This window comes from Haliotis asinina, chromosome 2 (assembly GCF_037392515.1).
Source record: "Haliotis asinina isolate JCU_RB_2024 chromosome 2, JCU_Hal_asi_v2, whole genome shotgun sequence".
Taxonomy (NCBI): Eukaryota; Metazoa; Mollusca; class Gastropoda; order Lepetellida; family Haliotidae; genus Haliotis; species Haliotis asinina.
Window position 1 is genome coordinate 21,384,924 of NC_090281.1, and position 18,755 is coordinate 21,403,678.

The following is an 18,755-nucleotide window of genomic DNA, read 5'->3' on the forward strand; positions in this document are numbered from 1 at the left end:
TATCTAACGATACAGTGTATCTAATGCATGAGAGATATGTATGTAATAAGTGATAACTGAACTGTCTACGAGTCCCATTCAGGAACAGCACCATCACCGCTGTCTAGCGCCTGTTATGATGACCTACTGCATGTTGTGGTAGACCTTTTCGTCGCTTTTGGCAGCAATGTGATTGGCAAGATTCAGGAAGAGTATGTCAAATATGCAGACCTCGCTTAAGAAAATAATGTCTTGCTTGCATCCCAAGCAAACTGTCGTGGAACTCCCCATTGTCCCCGTGGCCTTGGTTCTCTTGGCACAGATGAGGAGAGTGCCCGGGAGTATAGCCATTTTGACATTAATTTGATTTTATACATATTTATTCAAAAGAATGGATAGGGTACAAGTTATTCAAACTTAGTGAAACCCTCTCCTATTTACAGCGCTTACATGCTAGTGTGAAACAAACTATATGTACAGGGATAAAAAGATATATACAAAAGGAGAATAAGACATTAAAATTACAGTAATATGTAGAATACACTAATTATTTAGATCATAAACATTATCTCAATGGGTAATGCATAAGGCTGCAGTGTTGGGGAGCTTGCATATTCTCCGGAAGGTTTTTAGAGGGTTCAACAAGGTAGTGTTTCCTGGGAGAAGTCCCCTGTCTGGACTACGTGTTCAGTGGGCCATGACCCTGAGCTGATGGCCAGTCGTAAAGGTTTAAAGGTAATAACAATATAGTCTGTACTGAGCGTTTCATGCTCAAAGCGCTGCTGCCGACCAAGATGATCTGTGGCCAAAGGATTTCAGTTTATGAGAGTGCATTTGCAGTTGAATCGGGACCTTGCAGGGGAATACTTGCAGGTACTGAGTGTCTTTGCCGTACACACACTGGTGGGCCGATACCAGCACTGTAAACTCATTCCACTGTACGACAGGTAGCCTGTCTGCGTATTGGTGATGTGTGGGAGTCCTTCTTTGCTTGAACTACAATTCTGGCATCAGTGTTTTGAATGTTCTGCAAGCGCTCGATGTTCTCTGCTGATGTTCCAGTGAGGATGTTGTTGCAGTAGTCGAGTCGTGACATGATCAGTGACCTGACAAGTGACGTAGCACCTGACTGTGTCATCATGTGAGGGATACGTCTGACAGATCTGAGGTGAAACTAACGATTTCGTGGACCCGTCTGTCCATATTGAGAAAGAAACTGAGGTAAACACATAAGTTCTTCACAGTTGGGGAAAACGAAATAGTGGCGTTACTTGTAGATGACCTACACTGTCAGTCACTCTCTGCCATCGCTAGATTTCGCGGATGACTAAAGAAAAACAGATTCAGCGTTATCTCCCTTCCATTGTTTTGCATTCTCAAATTATCGTTAAATGTCCGTGCATAATGCGTGATTCAATGTTATTCGAGATAAAGATGCACTACAACGAAGAACAGAAAGAGTTGCCATTGGCAGCGGGATACACTGAAATGTATCTCGCCTGTATGAAAACATTTATGTGTGAGGAAAGATAAAATGGGTTGTAATGGGTCTTTACATAATCAAATCTGACCTGGCAATCCGGTGATCAGCATCATGTGCATCGATTTCCACATTTGAGATACGATGACACGTGTCAGCCAAGTCAGCGAGCTTGACCACCCAAACCCTTTGTCCGCATGGACCTCTTGCGTATATATTATGGACCTTGTGTATATATTATGGACCTTGTGTATATATTATGGACCTTGTGCATATATTATTGTGCGTTTTCTTTCTCTAATTATATGTTTATCTTTCATCAAGATTTCATTTGTTGCATCAGTCATCCTTCATATCATTATAAGTTAAATGTCCATTTGTTCTATGTTGTCCGTGTTTGCCGTTGAGCGCCACTTCTTATATATCACCTCTTGTTTCCTGGAGTCTTGTCAACAAGGATTTCCCTTCACCTCTGTTCTAGCTTTTGATTCAGTACCCACCCTCTGGGCTTTCCCTCTTCCATTTATAGGTAAAATCAAAGGTTTCACTTGATGTGTTACCTGTCCTCTATACTAGCTAATTGGTTATTGCGTCCCTCTGTCTACTTCCTCTGACCTACCTGTCTTCCACCTCACTCAAATTGGTGGAAACATCTTTTCTTTCTTCAGGTATGGCCATTTTCTAATCCTCTTCCATACGCCTAAATTCCATTTTAAACTTCTATACAAAGGTGCTTAAATTAATTTAAAACTATTGAGAGTAATATTTAATATATAATTTTAAACCTCCAAAATATACGTAATTAATCAGTAATGACCGGCAGACATTTGACCATGTGCTTTCAATACATTTATATATGTGTTTTGCAAGAAGGTTATTACTGTGGCTGTGATACTTGTTTACAGTGCACGATAATATTTAATGTTAATTTACTAGAGTGACTCAGCAACAACCTCATAATAAACTCATAACATTATCATCATTGTTTTTGTACCCAACGGCTCAGAGCCGAACTTCCCTAGCGACCCGACTACATGTACAGAGCATTTCTGAAGATTGCTTTAAAACAATATAAGAACCTGTACTCAAAGCCATTGAAACGCAATTGGTATTTGTGGTCCTGGAACTCATAAAAGTTTCATTGACGATCTTTTTTCCCTATATACAGAAGATGTAGGGGTAAACGTTTGTTATTCCGGCCTATTACGAGGTCGAGTCCCCCATTCTCTACCCACAGAGGTTACTCGGACTATCTTCCTTTGAACTTCGCTGCTTAAAATTGAACCTCCGACATTGCTCATAAACACAACCACATTCATGAAACATTCATAGTCCACGTCCATTACCAACTCCAAGGTCCTTTAAAAGCACAAGAAATTGTGAAACTGAATACGGTTGAGAAAATGCCACTCCTGATACAAGACGAAATGAATCAAGCTATCGGTATGGTTAGCCAAGTTTCTTCCGTGATGGGGGCGGTGGGGTAGCCTAGTGGTTAAAGCGTTCGCTCGTCACGCCGAAGACCCGCGTTCAATTCCTCACATGGGTACAATATCTGAAGCCCATTTTCTGCCATGATATTGCTGGAATATTGCTGGAATATTGCTAAAAGCGGTATAACTTAACTCACTCATTCACTCTTCCTTCCGCGATGATTGTCAGGCACTTTAATGTGCATCCATCCACTGCTGGTCGACTCAGACAACGTTTTCGGGCCATCGGAAGTGTTGCTGATAGTCCGCAACCTGATGCACCAAACGGGTGATCACAGCACGATACAAATGCAATTACCGGACTTCACACTTGCGAAATCGGTTCCAAACAGCTGCTGATACAGCAGGGAAAACAATCCGGACAAGACAACGTCATATCATCGCCTAAACTTTAAGACGCCTTGATGTCTTCAACATTCGGGGTTGTCGCCCGTACTGTGGTCCAGTCGTATTGCATCGTGTCCTTTAGATGGACGTGAACGGATTTATGGACACCGAGGAGAAAAACTTGCGCCAAGCCATGTCCTTGAACACGACCGTTTTGCAGAGGGTCGTGTCATGACCAAGGTCAGTTCCTGAAATGGCACAGGCCCTTCAACATCACTGGCAGACACCAGAATTTTACCTTGTGCCCTCTCCATGAGCTTCAACAAATCCATTGAGTGTGGCAACGATATGGATCTTGGGCATTACTTCTGTTCAGAAAGAATTATGTTTGACATGGACAGCCGACAAATTTAATGTTACGATTGACGTCCACCGTTGTGATCGTTGTGATCGTGATATATCGTTGATCATGAGGAGGATCACAAGCTAGGACAGTGCAGTTACGTCTGGTAGCTAAGCAGTGTAGTCTGATTCAGTACACGTATTCATACCGTCGTTGAAATACAGGAAGACTCTCATTAATCCAACATTGTTGGGATCAAGTTGTCTGGTCTTAATTGTTGAATGAGTATGGTTTAACGCCTCTGTTAACAATATTCCAGCAATATAAGGGCGGAGGATACAAGAAACGGGCTTGGTACGTTGTACCCATGTAAGGAATCGAACCCGGATCTTCGGCTTGTCGAGCGAACACTTTAACCAATAGAGTACCCACAGGCAAACTGTAACGCAAATTCAGTAGCACAGCATAGAGTGTATGACCAGTCTTCCCATGTGTGAGCTGGTCATATTCTCTACGCTGTGCAACCCAGTTTGCGCTACAGTTTGCCTGTAGGTTACCCAACTGCTGCCTAATTTTGGAAGAGAGTGATGCTTTGCTTCAGCTAAATGGAATATATGAAACACTGTCAACATGTGGGACTTGTTTCTCCTAATAAACAGAATGACCTTGAAAGCTACTGTGACATATGTCTACGTCAGTGTCAGTCATAACGTGTCCTTGGTCTATGTGGTGGAAGAAACAGCCGTTTCTAATCTGCCTGAGGAGTCAGTCCACTCCACGCACCTCGAGACGGATAGCTTCGCTTTGATGTACTATACGACTGCGACAATATTGTCTAAAACAAGCTAAGATCAGATCGCAAGCAAGACACTATTGACTAGATTTGCGCAAGTCTCTAAAGGTAAACATAAATATAGTCAAAAGCTGCCGATGAATTGCAATCTAACTCGGAAAACTAATAAACATACTAATGCTGGATCAAACGCTGGTCATAATTAAAACATCATATCAACTCTGTGAGTTTTTTGCAGGATTTTTGTATTAAAAATGAACAAGTTGTTTAACGATCTGTCATTAAAATATTGACACAGTTCACAATTTGTTACGTGGGAGGAGTGCAGAGAAACGGACAGCCAGGTGTGCGAAGAGGGATGGAGACATCACAGCACAGGTCGATGAATAAATAACTTTGTCTGTCTTCTCGAACAAAACAAACTCTTTCAGGCAACATGAAGGAGGGAGTAATTTTAACATGCGATTATAAATTTAGATTGCTATTTTATGAACCTGTAATATCAAAGTGATTCTTGGGGACTTCTATCAATCATATTTTGATTCCTACAGTTTGTGATGTATTTATGTGTATATTTTGTGAGGTTTTTGTTTTGTTTTGTTCGTTGCTTTTTGTTTGTTTTTGTTGGGTTTTTTTTACTTTTTTCAGGGTACCAAGATAAAAGGTCAAATGAAACGGGGGTCATGAGACTGGAACATAGCAAACTCAGATAGCTTGAGTTTGACAAATAATATGTCGGAAAATATAACATCTGAAATCGTTCACAAATATAGTCTTCTACATATCCTAGAACCCAACTATTCAATATATGAGTATCAAGTAAATACTGAAATATATATATCTGCAGTATGCACACCGAAGTCATGTGACTGATTAACTGTTTTGTATTTTGTGTTGTTCGTTTGATGAACCGCTCTTCTTGACAATGGAGAAAATTAAGTATAGATATAACAGGAAATGTATGAAGACAGGAATTGCATGTATTCCCTAAAGTTTCAAGAGATTTCATTAATATTGGCTCAGGGCTAAAACGGCAGTCACAGGATCCAAAAACGGCAACCATAGCATCCTGAAACGGCATTAATATCATCCAAGATGGCGGCGAGGGGAGAGGAACAGGCTGTAGTCAATAAGGCTTTTCGTCACCATGAGTCTAATCTTGAATACTTGACATCGGGATGTAGCGCATCAAAACCTCTATTTCATTAAGCTTCAAACCCATGTTCAGACTTCTCTGAGTCAGGCTTGCGATTCTGCACAAATTTGGTATCCCGTTCGACCGAAACGATTTTGTACTTTGTTGTCGGGTTTGTGTCGGTTTTAGAGGATATTGTGGCAGTTACTGGTGATTTATGTTCTGTTTTGGTGGATATGAGTTCAGTTTTGATGATTTGTATGGTAGGCCTGATGATGACTTGTTAACAATACTGCACTGTCTACTGAGGATTACAGATGCAACACTGTCTTTGCGAGCATCCCCTAAACAAGTGGCATGAGAATGCACAACTGTCACTCATGTCAAAACATTGATTACAGAACAGTCTCGTTTCCTGTTTACTTGGTTCTGTCCTATTGCGCAGCTTAATGCGATAACCAGTCCAGTATTTTTAGACTATGTCATTTAACTGGATGCATAAATATTAATCAGTGTGATTTGATAAGTCTACGCAGTTGTATATTGCAACACTAAGCTCCTTCTAATCCTAGTAAATACGTCGTACGGCGTGCTATGTCGTACAGCGAGCCCTGATAAACGGAAACTTGGAAATAGTGGAATTATCAAAACGAGGCTCTGTCGCTCGAAATGTTTAGCGGTCTCTGACGGAACAGATATTACATCAACCTCATTGTGCGTTACAGAACTACGCTCAATAAGCGCAAAACAACACATAACAGGTTTAACCAGTGAGCCAGATGCATTGTAAATCGTTTTACGACCTCATCAGAGAGGGGCAATCTGTGATTCCATAGTTAAGGTATGCTGCCTCAACCTCGACATAAAGTAGAGAATGACTGTGCAATTAAAGTTTAAAATTAAAATTCATTTGTAAATGCCATTTTCTTATGAAACAAGGAACTGGAATTAAGTTTAGCAAGAGTTGTTTGTGGTGTCGATTTACACTTTCACACGAGAAAATTCGGATCGTCTGAAAAGTAGGTCATTTTCTGAATAGGTTGATGAGACTTATGTTTCGGTATGTGACACATCTCAGTGTGAGTGTCAGTGTGTGTCCTCATTGCGCGCCATACACGCTTGGAGTGTGCCAGGAATTGAGAAGCACAACCTGAAGCGATTCCGAAGATGGATGACGACGAGGTACCGATATTGCCTTTATGACGTAACACGAGGTGCCCCAGGACGTGGATGGTCTTGGACGTGGATGGTCCCTGTTACCTTATGATGTTGCAGCAACCTCGAAAGGTTGATGTGGAAGTGATTAGCAACGTCTCTGTGTGTTTGGCTAGCGTGTAGCTTTCCAATCACTTGGCTTCATCGGACGTTGGTCAACAGCGGCATAGTGAATGTGAATAATTGACATTTCTCAGCCTGTGTTGTATGGGAGCTGAGTGTGCACACTGTATTGTCATCACAAATGTTTGGTCGCGTCCCTGTGATTTGAAAACGTACGGTTCGAACCTAAACATCAGAGTTGTGCATTTCTTAACCATATGTTTTCACCATATTGTACATTTGGAAACAGCAACATCTCTAAAATGTACGTAGTGTAGAAGGTCCAATATGCGCTTTTAATGCCTCTCAGTATATTATACCCCAAATACCCCAAGACCGAGCGAGACTACACATGCCTTAAACATCAAACGCTAAACCGTCGGGGATTTGAGATAGTTTATTTGTGAATCACGTTTCTCCCGAAACATACATGTACATACCAATGAACTGAAACTATGTGCATCTGTGTACGAGCTAGCCTCTGTGTTAAGATGAGAGCATCCCCACCCTGATGCTACAGCGGCAACAGCAGCCGGGGAAGATCCCATACACCAAGACGCCGACCGTCTTGACTAGTTGAAACAGTTGTAGACCACGTTATCCTTGGAGACGACGGTGTACAAGCACAGGTCCTCGTGTCTTTGCGAGGATTACATTTTTTTAAAACAAAAAAAATATATATATATAAATTATATATAAATTTGAGATGTCCCTTGACTCGAATCGCTTCACAGTGCAAATTGCTTCATTGTACTACGAAGTATTTTGAATCAGGATCATCACAAAAACAATATTTTAAAAATCATCAACCCTCTCAAGGACACGAGAGCCTGTGTGTACGAGACAGTCAAGAAGGATGTTTGAAATAAGTATATATTATTTGCACTAGATTGTCTGTGGTGTATATACAAAAAGATAAATACAGATGCAGTTTATTCTGAATCCAGAAACCACTGACCACTGCCATGTAGCGTGGAGCAGAAAAGTTCTTCTTATCCTACGTACACGATGGACCAGTAATTGTGGAGCAAGTGTGGTTTTATGCCGCCTTACAATATTCCGGCAACATCACGGTGGGGAACACCAGAAATGGGCATCACAAACCGGTATTCGAACCCTGCTCTTCGGCGTGACGAGCGAACGCTTTAACCACTAGGCTACCCCGCCGCCCTAGCAACCGGTGGAACTACACTTGTATGTTTTATCAACAACAGGTGCGCAACAGTGCTGATGATGTGGACAACACAAGGGAAGCCAGGGCATGTACTGTTCATATAGATAAATCTTTAGTTCCTAGTAGGAAATCGTTGCCGTTGTCATGGCGACGTGAAAATCACTTTGACCATTAAAAGAAAACTAGGCTCTTGCTGATTTCCTCTTTTCTGACTTTTTTCAATTTAGTTCTAACCAGGAGATCCGACTGTTACTGAAACAGTTCTTTTTCATAAAGAAGATAATATCAGGACCTCTAGTCTGTCTCGGAGTAGCTGAACCACATTACTTACCCTACTAGCTCACCTATATATTCAGGGACTAGACATCAGTCTTCATGATCTCTAATGAGAAAGTGACACAGACAATCGACGAGATAAGGAAGCAAGTAATTGTGCAAGACTAAATGGCTCGTTTTGGTTAATTCTAGTTAACCTAGAAGAAAGGAAATTATGATCACTCATAATTCATATGACGAAGTAACAAAGGCGATTAATCAATTACACCATAACACGTCTTATGTATGTGAGAAGTGAACCCAGATGAGCATCGGTTTTTGATTCGACACGACAAAGGCTAATCGTATTGTCTTGGCATCTCGACAAGACGTAAATAAACAAACTTGTGTCCAACATTACCCAATACAGACAGCATCCAGGTGACACTGACATGCCCATTGGTAGTCAGTAGGGTCGTTTCGTTTTCAGGTAGTGTGAGATACATTACAGACTTGCTACAATATAAATTTATTACGACGTTACAGTCCCTTTACCCACAGTCCCATCCAATCCCAAATTTACCGAACCATGGGCAATTGCAAACGACATATTAAGATTGCAATAGCGAGGTTAACAACGAAATGCCTCTTTCGTTTATACTTCAAACTTTCGTTTCGGAGGTTGTAGACCTGGCTAAAGAGCCATAATTTGTGGAAAAATAACACATCTCTCAAAATACAATCAAAACAAACATTTAAATATTCATGCATAAAGATGACAATAGTATATAATTAACATGAAGCTGGTTGACTTGGATGGCATAAACTGGCATGACATATATTCCATATATGAACACACATTGGCCATCAACATGAGATGTCAATAAGATCCATTGATGGACCATTGATAGAGGGTCATTGATGGATCATTGATGGACGGTCATTGATGGACAGTTGACAGGGGGTCATTGATGGTGCAATGATGCTGCACGTCCAGGCTGGCTTCCTCCAGGGATGCACACTCCAGACTTCATAGAAGGTTGTATACTGAGTACCTAGAGCCTGTATGGAGCACCTGTTACTGACCAGCAAGGTAAGGCACCGATATCTGATAGCTGCCTGGCGTGGACATGAATGTACGGACAGTCCAGGGGTTCCGGTGTACCCGGCTTGAAGGCAGGTTTGGACGGATGATGAATGTGTAGAACACATACAGCGACGTGAAGTGACAATATCTACAAGATCCTACCTAGCACCTGGTGCTGAAACCTGGATGACACCAAGCATAGCTCAGACAGTTCCTGTGAGGCAACAACGTTTTAGATAGCACCATTAACAAAAATATTCAACATGTGTTTTTCGAGCTACCACATGAGTGAGGCCTGTGATAACAAAAGTCACAAGCACATACACATTGTTCACGAATCGAATAGCACCAATAGTTGTGTGGCCTCCTTGCAGTAGGATCTCACTGTCCCGTGTTGAGCAACTCACTGTTCCGCCATTTTGAATGTGCGTATGAAGTGACGACATGTCCGAAGTGTATTAGATTACTAGGGGTACCTGTCTCACTGCGACATCTGGTGCCCGTAGGGAGAGTGATGCATGGTATTGTATTCTTGTGCTTTGAGGCGTAAACACGCTATACTGGATCCCACGTTTGGCGGTGGGGAGTAAGAATGATTTGCCAGTGCACAACTTGAGGAGGTGGTAACTGGGCTGTAACTAGGAGGTGTAGGCCAGGACAGGTAATCGGAGTTCATGGGGGACGGCCGCGGGGTGATGGGTTGTTCTATGGGAGTGTTTTCAGGACTTCGGCCATATATGCTTTGTCTCTGAGCCATCAAATTGCGTTCGTTTCTTCTAAATTTGGCTCGTCGATTCTGAAACCACACCTGAAATAAACATGTACGTGATTAAAACTACGGCCAAGAAGAATACACTGTAAACACTCACAACCTTGCATACGTACGAGGATATGAAAATTAATAAAATATGGATTTGGACCTTATAACTTATTAATATGATAACTTTTATCAACACATACATTCATTTCCACCTAGAGGCAGTAGGGTAGCCTAGTGGTTAAGACGTTCGTTTGCCACGCCGAAGACCCGGGTTCTATTCCCCACATGGGTACAATGTGTGAACCCATTTCTGAAGTTCCCCGCCGTAATATTGCTGGTATATTGATAAAAGCAGCGTAAAACCTAACTCACACCCATTACACCTTTTAGAGCCAGTGTTTTGCCGTGGCGGTCTGCTACCATTAGTACAGGTGAGGAGCATATTAAATGCAGCACGTATAGATAACTTGCCTGAACTCTCGCTTCGCTCAAGTTAACCCGCCTGGCCAGCTCCTCTCGAACAAAGGCATCTGGGTAGTGTGTCCTTTCAAATACACGCTCAAGCGCCGCAAGCTGGGTGCTGTTGAACGTTGTTCGGTTACGCCGCTGTTTCCGTCGTCGTTTGCCGTCACCGTCATCCTTCTTGTCATCATCGTTATCAGCTGTAAATAAATAAATAAAATGTTCTTACAAAAAACTGCAGCTATGGACCTAAATCACTCGGCGAAGCGATCATATGACCACTACATGACTCCACAGGAACAGGGATGTAAACCTTGCACACACTTAATACAGAGTGAGTTAACGCAACTGTACATGGCATACAAATACATATTTCTAAACGACGTGTGAATCTATATGGAACAGATCCACCTCACTAGTTACTAGGATGCGCAATGAAACTGTTTGACCTGTGTTTACCGGTTCAGACATGAAAACGACACGCATTCCCTTACCCTGATCAAAAACTGGTATTTTAAAATGAATTCGGAAAATTCCGTAACACTCGGACATCTTCGGCTATTTTCGTCTTTTAAGTTGTTTTTGTTTGTTTGTTTGTTTCATTTGTGCTAAATATTCTTCACTTTTATATTTTGTCATAATTAAAAGTTTCATTCAATTTAACCAAGTATATTAATTTTGTTGTGTTTTGTTTTACAAATCATGCATTAGCTCGATTACAAGCAGATTTTAGGTTTTTTTATTTCATCTTTTTAATATTATTTGTTGCTGTTGTTGTTTTTTTCAAAAAAACAAAAACTCCGACATTATATTGCCATACATATCGCAATATGTGCTTTCGCATCGCAATATATCGCAATATGAAAAGTCTCTGCAATAAACGCCCCTAGTAATTACTCCAGTCGGTGAAATACAGATCTACACACAATCTACAGCCAACGGTGTGACACAGATCCACCACAATATCAACGTGCAGGGTGTGAAATCCTGGCAAACATTGAAACGCTGATGCGACCGTAAAATGTCCATGGACGTCTGCCCCCAACCGACGTGCAATATTCCGAATCCGCCCTTCCCCATGCTATCTTAAGTAATTATATACTGTTGGTGTTGAAACGAGATTTAATGTGAATATTTGGCATGGCTACTTAGCAAAAGGAAATTAATCCTGTTTCGATGGGCCGTGATTCATTTCAGAGTTCGTTATTAGAGCTTGGTGAGCAATCTGAAGCTAGGAGTGGGTTCCTGTTTCTTTCTTCGAATAACGAATAACGTGCTGGCTGCAGGTTTGTTATCCACTTTAATCCCATCCCTTCTGTGAAATATGGAATAATCTATATCCCAACAACTATATAGCACCGGATCAGTTATTCAGACTTTGGGCGGCAAATATAAGATACAGTATTTCCGATTGCTTTTATTATTTTTGTTCTCTGATAACGGGAACATGCGAGCAGCAGATTTGTTCATCAAACCTGTATGTAACCATAGTAAGTCATTCAAATGACACATTTAATTGTTTAGCCAGCTGACCAAGGCCAACACTTTCAGCACGTGAAGTTAGTTGATATTTATAACGGTGTTTGGTATATACTATCAGTGATCCATGTAAATTGAGTCAGCTTGTTATAGTTATTGTCATTCGTGATTTGCTGTATTAAAGTAGATCGAATAAGGGAATGAATTACAACGTTTATAAGGCTGATCTTTTTAACAAATAGTGCAGTATTACACATATAAACTAGGCTTCAACATATAATCATTGTCACTTACCATATCTATACAAAGGTGTGGGGCGGTGGGGAAGCCTAGTGGTTAAAGCGTTCGCTCGTCACGCCAAAGACCCGCGTTCGATTCCACACATGGGTACAATGTGTGAATCCCATTTTCTGGTGTCCCCCACCGTGATATTGCTGGAATATTGCTAAAAGCGGCGTAAAACTAAACTCACTCACTCACTCACAAATGTGTGTCCTTTGACGACTAATCTTGGAGCATTATAACTAAACAGCTGCTTAAAACACCCTAGATCAATTGTCAGAGTGTGAGAGTGAATGAAAACGTGTAGCCAAGGTTTTCGTAATTCAAAAGAAGTGAATTTGAACAATGCTACACCTACAGGATGAAGCTGACGTCTATGGCTCATCTTAGTGAAACTTATATTACGGTCGTGTTTTATTACACAGCCTTTAGAATCACGTTACTAAAATGCTTTTTTGCGAACACAAAGCCGCTGGAGATATGGTATGTTATATTTGTTATCATATATGTGATAGAACTGACGGACATAAGCTGAATATTGAAGTCAGTGTTGGTTAGCTTTTCATTATTCATAAGTGCTAATTAACTAATTAGCTAGTAAAACGAACCTGCTGCCTGTTATTTCATGAATTTTACAGCATATCTTTTTATTAGACATACGACTAACGAAACAAAATCCGCGGGGATTTTTGGAATCTAATGCTTATAATTCCAAGTCTGAATAACCACAAACCCGTTGCTAGTAAGTCTTTTTTATTGGAAAGTAGAGAAAAACTAAACAGTTGTAGAAATATAGCCTATCCTTTATTTGATAGATCTGATGGGTATAGAGTGAATAACGAACATGTTGCTAATACGCTATTCTTTATCCGAAAAACGAATACATGTAACGAAATATAATCAGGCAGTCGATTTGTTGATAGGTTGGTTAGATCCATCTCTCTCTCAAAGCCACGAGAACTTCGTCAATGCATAGAGATTTGTCTCCCTCTAGGCTGCGAGGACATCATGAATGTGTTGGGATTCATCTCTCTTCGCCGTGAGGATATCTCGAATGTGTTGGGATTCATTTCTCTCTTAGCTATGAGGACATCTTGAATGTGTTGAGATTAGATTCTCTCCGCCGTGAGAACATACTTCATTTCTCTCTCAGCCACGAGGACGTCTTCAATGTGGTGAGATTCATCTCTCTCTAAGTCATGAGGACATCATGAAAGCGATAGGCTTGAATTCTCTCCGCCATGAGGACGTCTTGAATGTAATGAGATTCATCTCACTACACCTTCAGGGCGGTTTCGTGTGCTTGGTCTCACCCTGTCCGAGTCAGTCGACTGATATCACAGTGCATGTTTCAAGATCGACGGAAGTATGTATCTCAAGCCTCTAGACCCGTGTACGGACAAAGTAACTTATTCATTAAACATCAATCATTCCAGTGTCTTTCTTTATTTTAGGCCCCCCCTTCTCCAACCATAATGATGCTCTCAGTGGGTTCCCTCCCATTGACTCTAGCTTAGCAGAGGCCTAAATGACATCAACAAGCAAAACTGAGTACACTCAAGAGGTGTAATTAATGCCCAACTCTCTTTGATGTGTATTTCCAAATGCCAAGCTCTTCACCGGCAGTAAGATCTGTTTTCATCAAGGAGCATGGCAAGGGGATTGATGTTTTATACAAACTGTGTACTTGCATTAGACAGACTACGATGAATTACGGCCAATCCAGATTTTTGACATACCTTTTTAAAAGATTTATGACAAAACCCTGACGGCAGTATTTGCGATGTTATCTGGCACTCTCCCAGCGGCCATCGCGATCCGAGCGGACATACGACTTGCTAACACAGGAAATCTACTCTCAGATTACATTAAAAAGCATTTCTGAGCATGCTTTAGTCCCTTGCTTGTATTGATCAATACGATAGTAAGTAAATTATTTATTCTGTGTGAAGTGAGGAGAATCTGGAAAGATGGTTGCTGGCTCATCGTCCAGCCTCTGCAGCACACACCTCCACTTCTAGACTATGGATCTCTTGTTTCCTACTTGTAAAACGTGAAGAAAAGTTTCCTACACGACATTTGTATATAGCATTACTTGGTTTCAGATTGGTGGATTTTCTAAATCTCAAGAGGAATATATGACCACGACACAAACAGATATCACTCAGATATCTCCTCAAACACGGAACGGGGATGACAGACTACCTCATCTTTAACTCGTTGCTCTTGTACAGACACACACACACATATATATACGCACGCACACATATACATATGCTTACACACATACACACACACACACATATATATATATATACATATATGCTTATACACACACGCATATGTATGTATGTACGTATGTATGCATGCATGCATGCATGCATGCATGCATGTATGTATGTATGTATGTATGTATGTATGTATGTATGTATGTATGTATGTATGTATGTATGTATGTATGTATGCATGCATGCATATATGCGTGTGTGTATGTGTATATAATTAGATGTGTGTGTATGTATGTATATATATATAAGTTGTCACCGCCATGTGGTGTCTCACGTTACTGATGAAGTTGGTAACGCCATATGGCGTCTCACTGTACTGATGAGTTGTCACCTCTACGAGGTGTCACGCTTTACTGATGAAGCTGTCATGTCCATGTGGTGTCTCACTTTACTGATGAAGCTGTCACCGCCATGTGGTGTCTCACGTTACTGATGAAGTTGGTAACGCCATATGGCGTCTCACTGTACTGATGAGTTGTCACCTCTACGAGGTGTCACGCTTTACTGATGAAGCTGTCATGTCCATGTGGTGTCTCACTTTACTGATGAAGCTGTCACCTCTATGTGGCGTCACATTTTATTGTTGAAGTTGTCACCTCTAAGTTTAGTCACATTTCCAACTGGTGAAGCTCCTCTAGGTGACCTATAATGATAGAGTTTATATATCTCCTTGTAAAGAAGATTGTAACTAAAACTTTGTGACGAGTGCACATCTCCTTTATGTTGTGAATGCCTCCCTTTCCGGGCCAATTGAAGCTGTGGACATACTGGCGCTCGCTGGGATTGAGACATACATTCATTCAGCAATCTGGGAAAATTCAGTTGCTTTGAAGAGTGAAAAAAATGATATCTCAAAGGGGAGGTGAGAACTAAGAAAGAAAACACGAGACGCTTACTGACATTTGCAATAAGACCTTTTCGGTATCCACAAGCGTGGACTTAGCTCGGTGTATTATAGAAATACACCCTGAATTGATTCCACTTCCACTGAACTGGCATAGTCACGAGCTTATATACGAGACATATCTGAACACCTACAGGTATTAATTGGGCATCAGTCTTTGTTGCATTGTGAAGCCGAACTTTAGCAAACTTCTGGCATGAAATGGAAACGTGCTCCTGGAAGTATAATGCAAACTTCTTTCACAGAAGATGCCGATACGTTGTCCCCTGCACTGCTGATCGTGGAGAGCAGACGCGGCTTATCGCGTCGTTGTCAGAGCCGCTGATGGCTCTGGCGGAAGCTGAGGCTTAATTGGCCGCGTTGTTTAGTATTTGAGGTCGCGCCATCACTCATCCCTGGTTCTAAAGTCCCCAAATGTTTAGAAAACACGCCATTTCGTACAAGACGGGGTCAGCACGTAGACCAAGTGGCATCATTGCTAATCGTTCAATTTCACTTACATAATCACTGCATACGTTTACGTGGCCACTGGTGTTTCAGGACTATATGCCTGTGTTTCAACAAACATGTGTATTCATTTGAACTTATGGTAACACCTTAACAATAGCGATACAGACGAGTATGTTTTTTGTGTAGCAAATCACCACATCAGAGTAATTACCGAATGAATCGACATCACTGCTGACTACCACCTGTCGCAACATCATCCCAGCGGAGGCAGAATTCTTGGTTCACCTAAGACCAGGATGGTTCAACACTGGAGATTATACACCAACATTGGATGATTGTCTGACGGTGATTTAATCACTAAACGTTATACACCAACAACAGGTGAGTGAGTTTAGTTTTACGCCGCACACAGCAGTATTCCAGCTTCATGGCGAAGATCTATAAATAATGGAGTCTAGGCCAGCATGAGCATCGCTCTATGCCAGTGGGATACGATGGCGTGTTTCAAACAAGTCAGCGAGATATACATAGTTAGAGGCAAACCATGATGGAGGCATACACAGATGGGACATACACAGATGGGGCATACACAGATGGGACATACACAGACGAGGCATACACAGATGGGGCATACACAGATGGGGCATACACAGATGAGGCATACACAGATGGGGCATACACAGATGGGGCATACACAGATGGGGCATACACAGATGGGGCATACACAGGTGGGGCATACACAGATGGGACATACACAGATGGGGCATACACAGATGGGACATACACAGATGAGGCATACACAGATGGGACATACACAGATGGGACATACACAGATGGGGCATACACAGATGGGACATACACAGATGGGGCATACACAGATGGGACATACACAGATGGGACATACACAGATGGGACATACACAGGTGGGGTATACACAGATGGGGCATACACAGATGGGACATACACAGATGGGACATACACATACGCGGATGGGACATACACAGATGGGACATACACATACACAGATGGGACATACACAGATGGGACATACACAGATGGGACATACACAGATGGGGCATACACAGATGGGACATACACATACACAGATGGGGCATACACAGATGGGACATACACAGATGGGACATACACATACACAGATGGGGCATACACAGATGGGACATACACAGATGGGGCATACACAGATGGGACATACACAGATGGGGCATACACAGATGGGACATACACAGATGGGGCATACACAGATGGGACATACACATACACAGATGGGACATACACAGATGGGACATACACAGATGGGACATACACATACACAGATGGGGCATACACAGATGGGACATACACATACGCGGATGGGACATACACAGATGGGACATACACAGATGGGGCATACACAGATGGGACATACACAGATGGGGCATACACAGATGGGACATACACAGATGGGGCATACACAGATGGGACATACACAGATGGGACATACACAGGTGGGGCATACACAGGTGGGGCATACACAGATGGGCCATACACAGATGGGCCATACACAGATGGGACATACACAGATGGGGCATACACAGATGGGGCATACACAGATGGGACATACACAGATGGGGCATACACAGATGGGGTATACACAGGTGGGACATACACAGATGGGGCATACACAGATGGGACATACACAGGTGGGGCATACACAGATGGGGCATACACAGATGGGACATACACAGACGAGGCATACACAGACGGGGCATACACAGATGGGGCATACACAGATGAGGCATACACAAATGGGGCATACACAGATGGGGCATACACAGATGGGGCATACACAGGTGGGGCATACACAAGTGGGGCATACACAGATGAAGGCAAATCCTGATGGAGGCATACCCTAATGGGGGCATGTACAGATGGTGCATACCCTGATTAGGGCATACACAGATGGGGGCTTTCCCAGATGGGAACATACACAGATGGGGGCATGTACAGATGGTGCATATCCTGATTAGGGCATACACAGATGGGGGCTTTCCCAGATGGGAACATACACAGATGGGGGCATGCACAGATGGATGCATACCCTGATCGAGGCATACCCGGATGGAGGCATGCACAGATAGGAGCATACACTGATGGGGGCATACCCTGATTGGGACATGTCTAAATGGAGGTATACCCAGATGGAGGCATACGCAGATGGGGGATTTCCCAGTTGGGGGCTCTCCCAGTTGGGGGCATAGACAGTTTGGGGGATACGCACATGGGGACATACCCTGATGGAGGCATACCCTGATAGAGGCATACCCTGATGGAGGCATGCACAGATCGGAGCATACCCAGATGGGGGCATACCCTGATTGGGGCATGCCTAAATGGAGGTATAACCTGATGGAGGCATACGCAGATGGGGGCTTTCCCAGTTGAGGGCATAGACAGTTTGGGGGATACGCAGATGGGGACATACCCTGACGGATGCATACCCTGATGGAGGCATACACAGATGGAAGCATACCCAAATGGGGGCATGCCCTGACGGAGGCATACCCTGATGGGGGAATACCCTGAAGGGGGCATACCAAAATAAGGGGATACCCTGATGGTGGCATACCCTGGTGTGTGATTAGGGATATGCAGGTTATGCAGATGGGACAAATGGAACAGACACTACTCCTACTGGCCGCTTCATACACACTTGCATGACCCCATCAGTAATGGAAGCATTTAAATAT

General features: G+C 42.4%; 1 protein-coding gene across 1 annotated transcript in view; it reads right to left on the bottom strand.

Annotated features, from left to right (window-relative positions):
* Positions 1–7,249: 7,249 nt before the first annotated feature.
* The window catches only part of LOC137273387 (paired mesoderm homeobox protein 2-like), a 39,224-nt gene continuing 27,718 nt past the window's right edge, over positions 7,250–18,755 (bottom strand). The window contains exons 2-3 of the mRNA XM_067806016.1: positions 10,615–10,805; positions 7,250–10,191 (exon numbers count right to left, since the gene is read on the bottom strand). Of these exons, the coding sequence (XP_067662117.1) occupies positions 9,865–10,191; positions 10,615–10,805 (518 nt within the window). The 3' untranslated portion in view covers positions 7,250–9,864. The remainder of the gene's footprint in view (positions 10,192–10,614; positions 10,806–18,755) is intronic.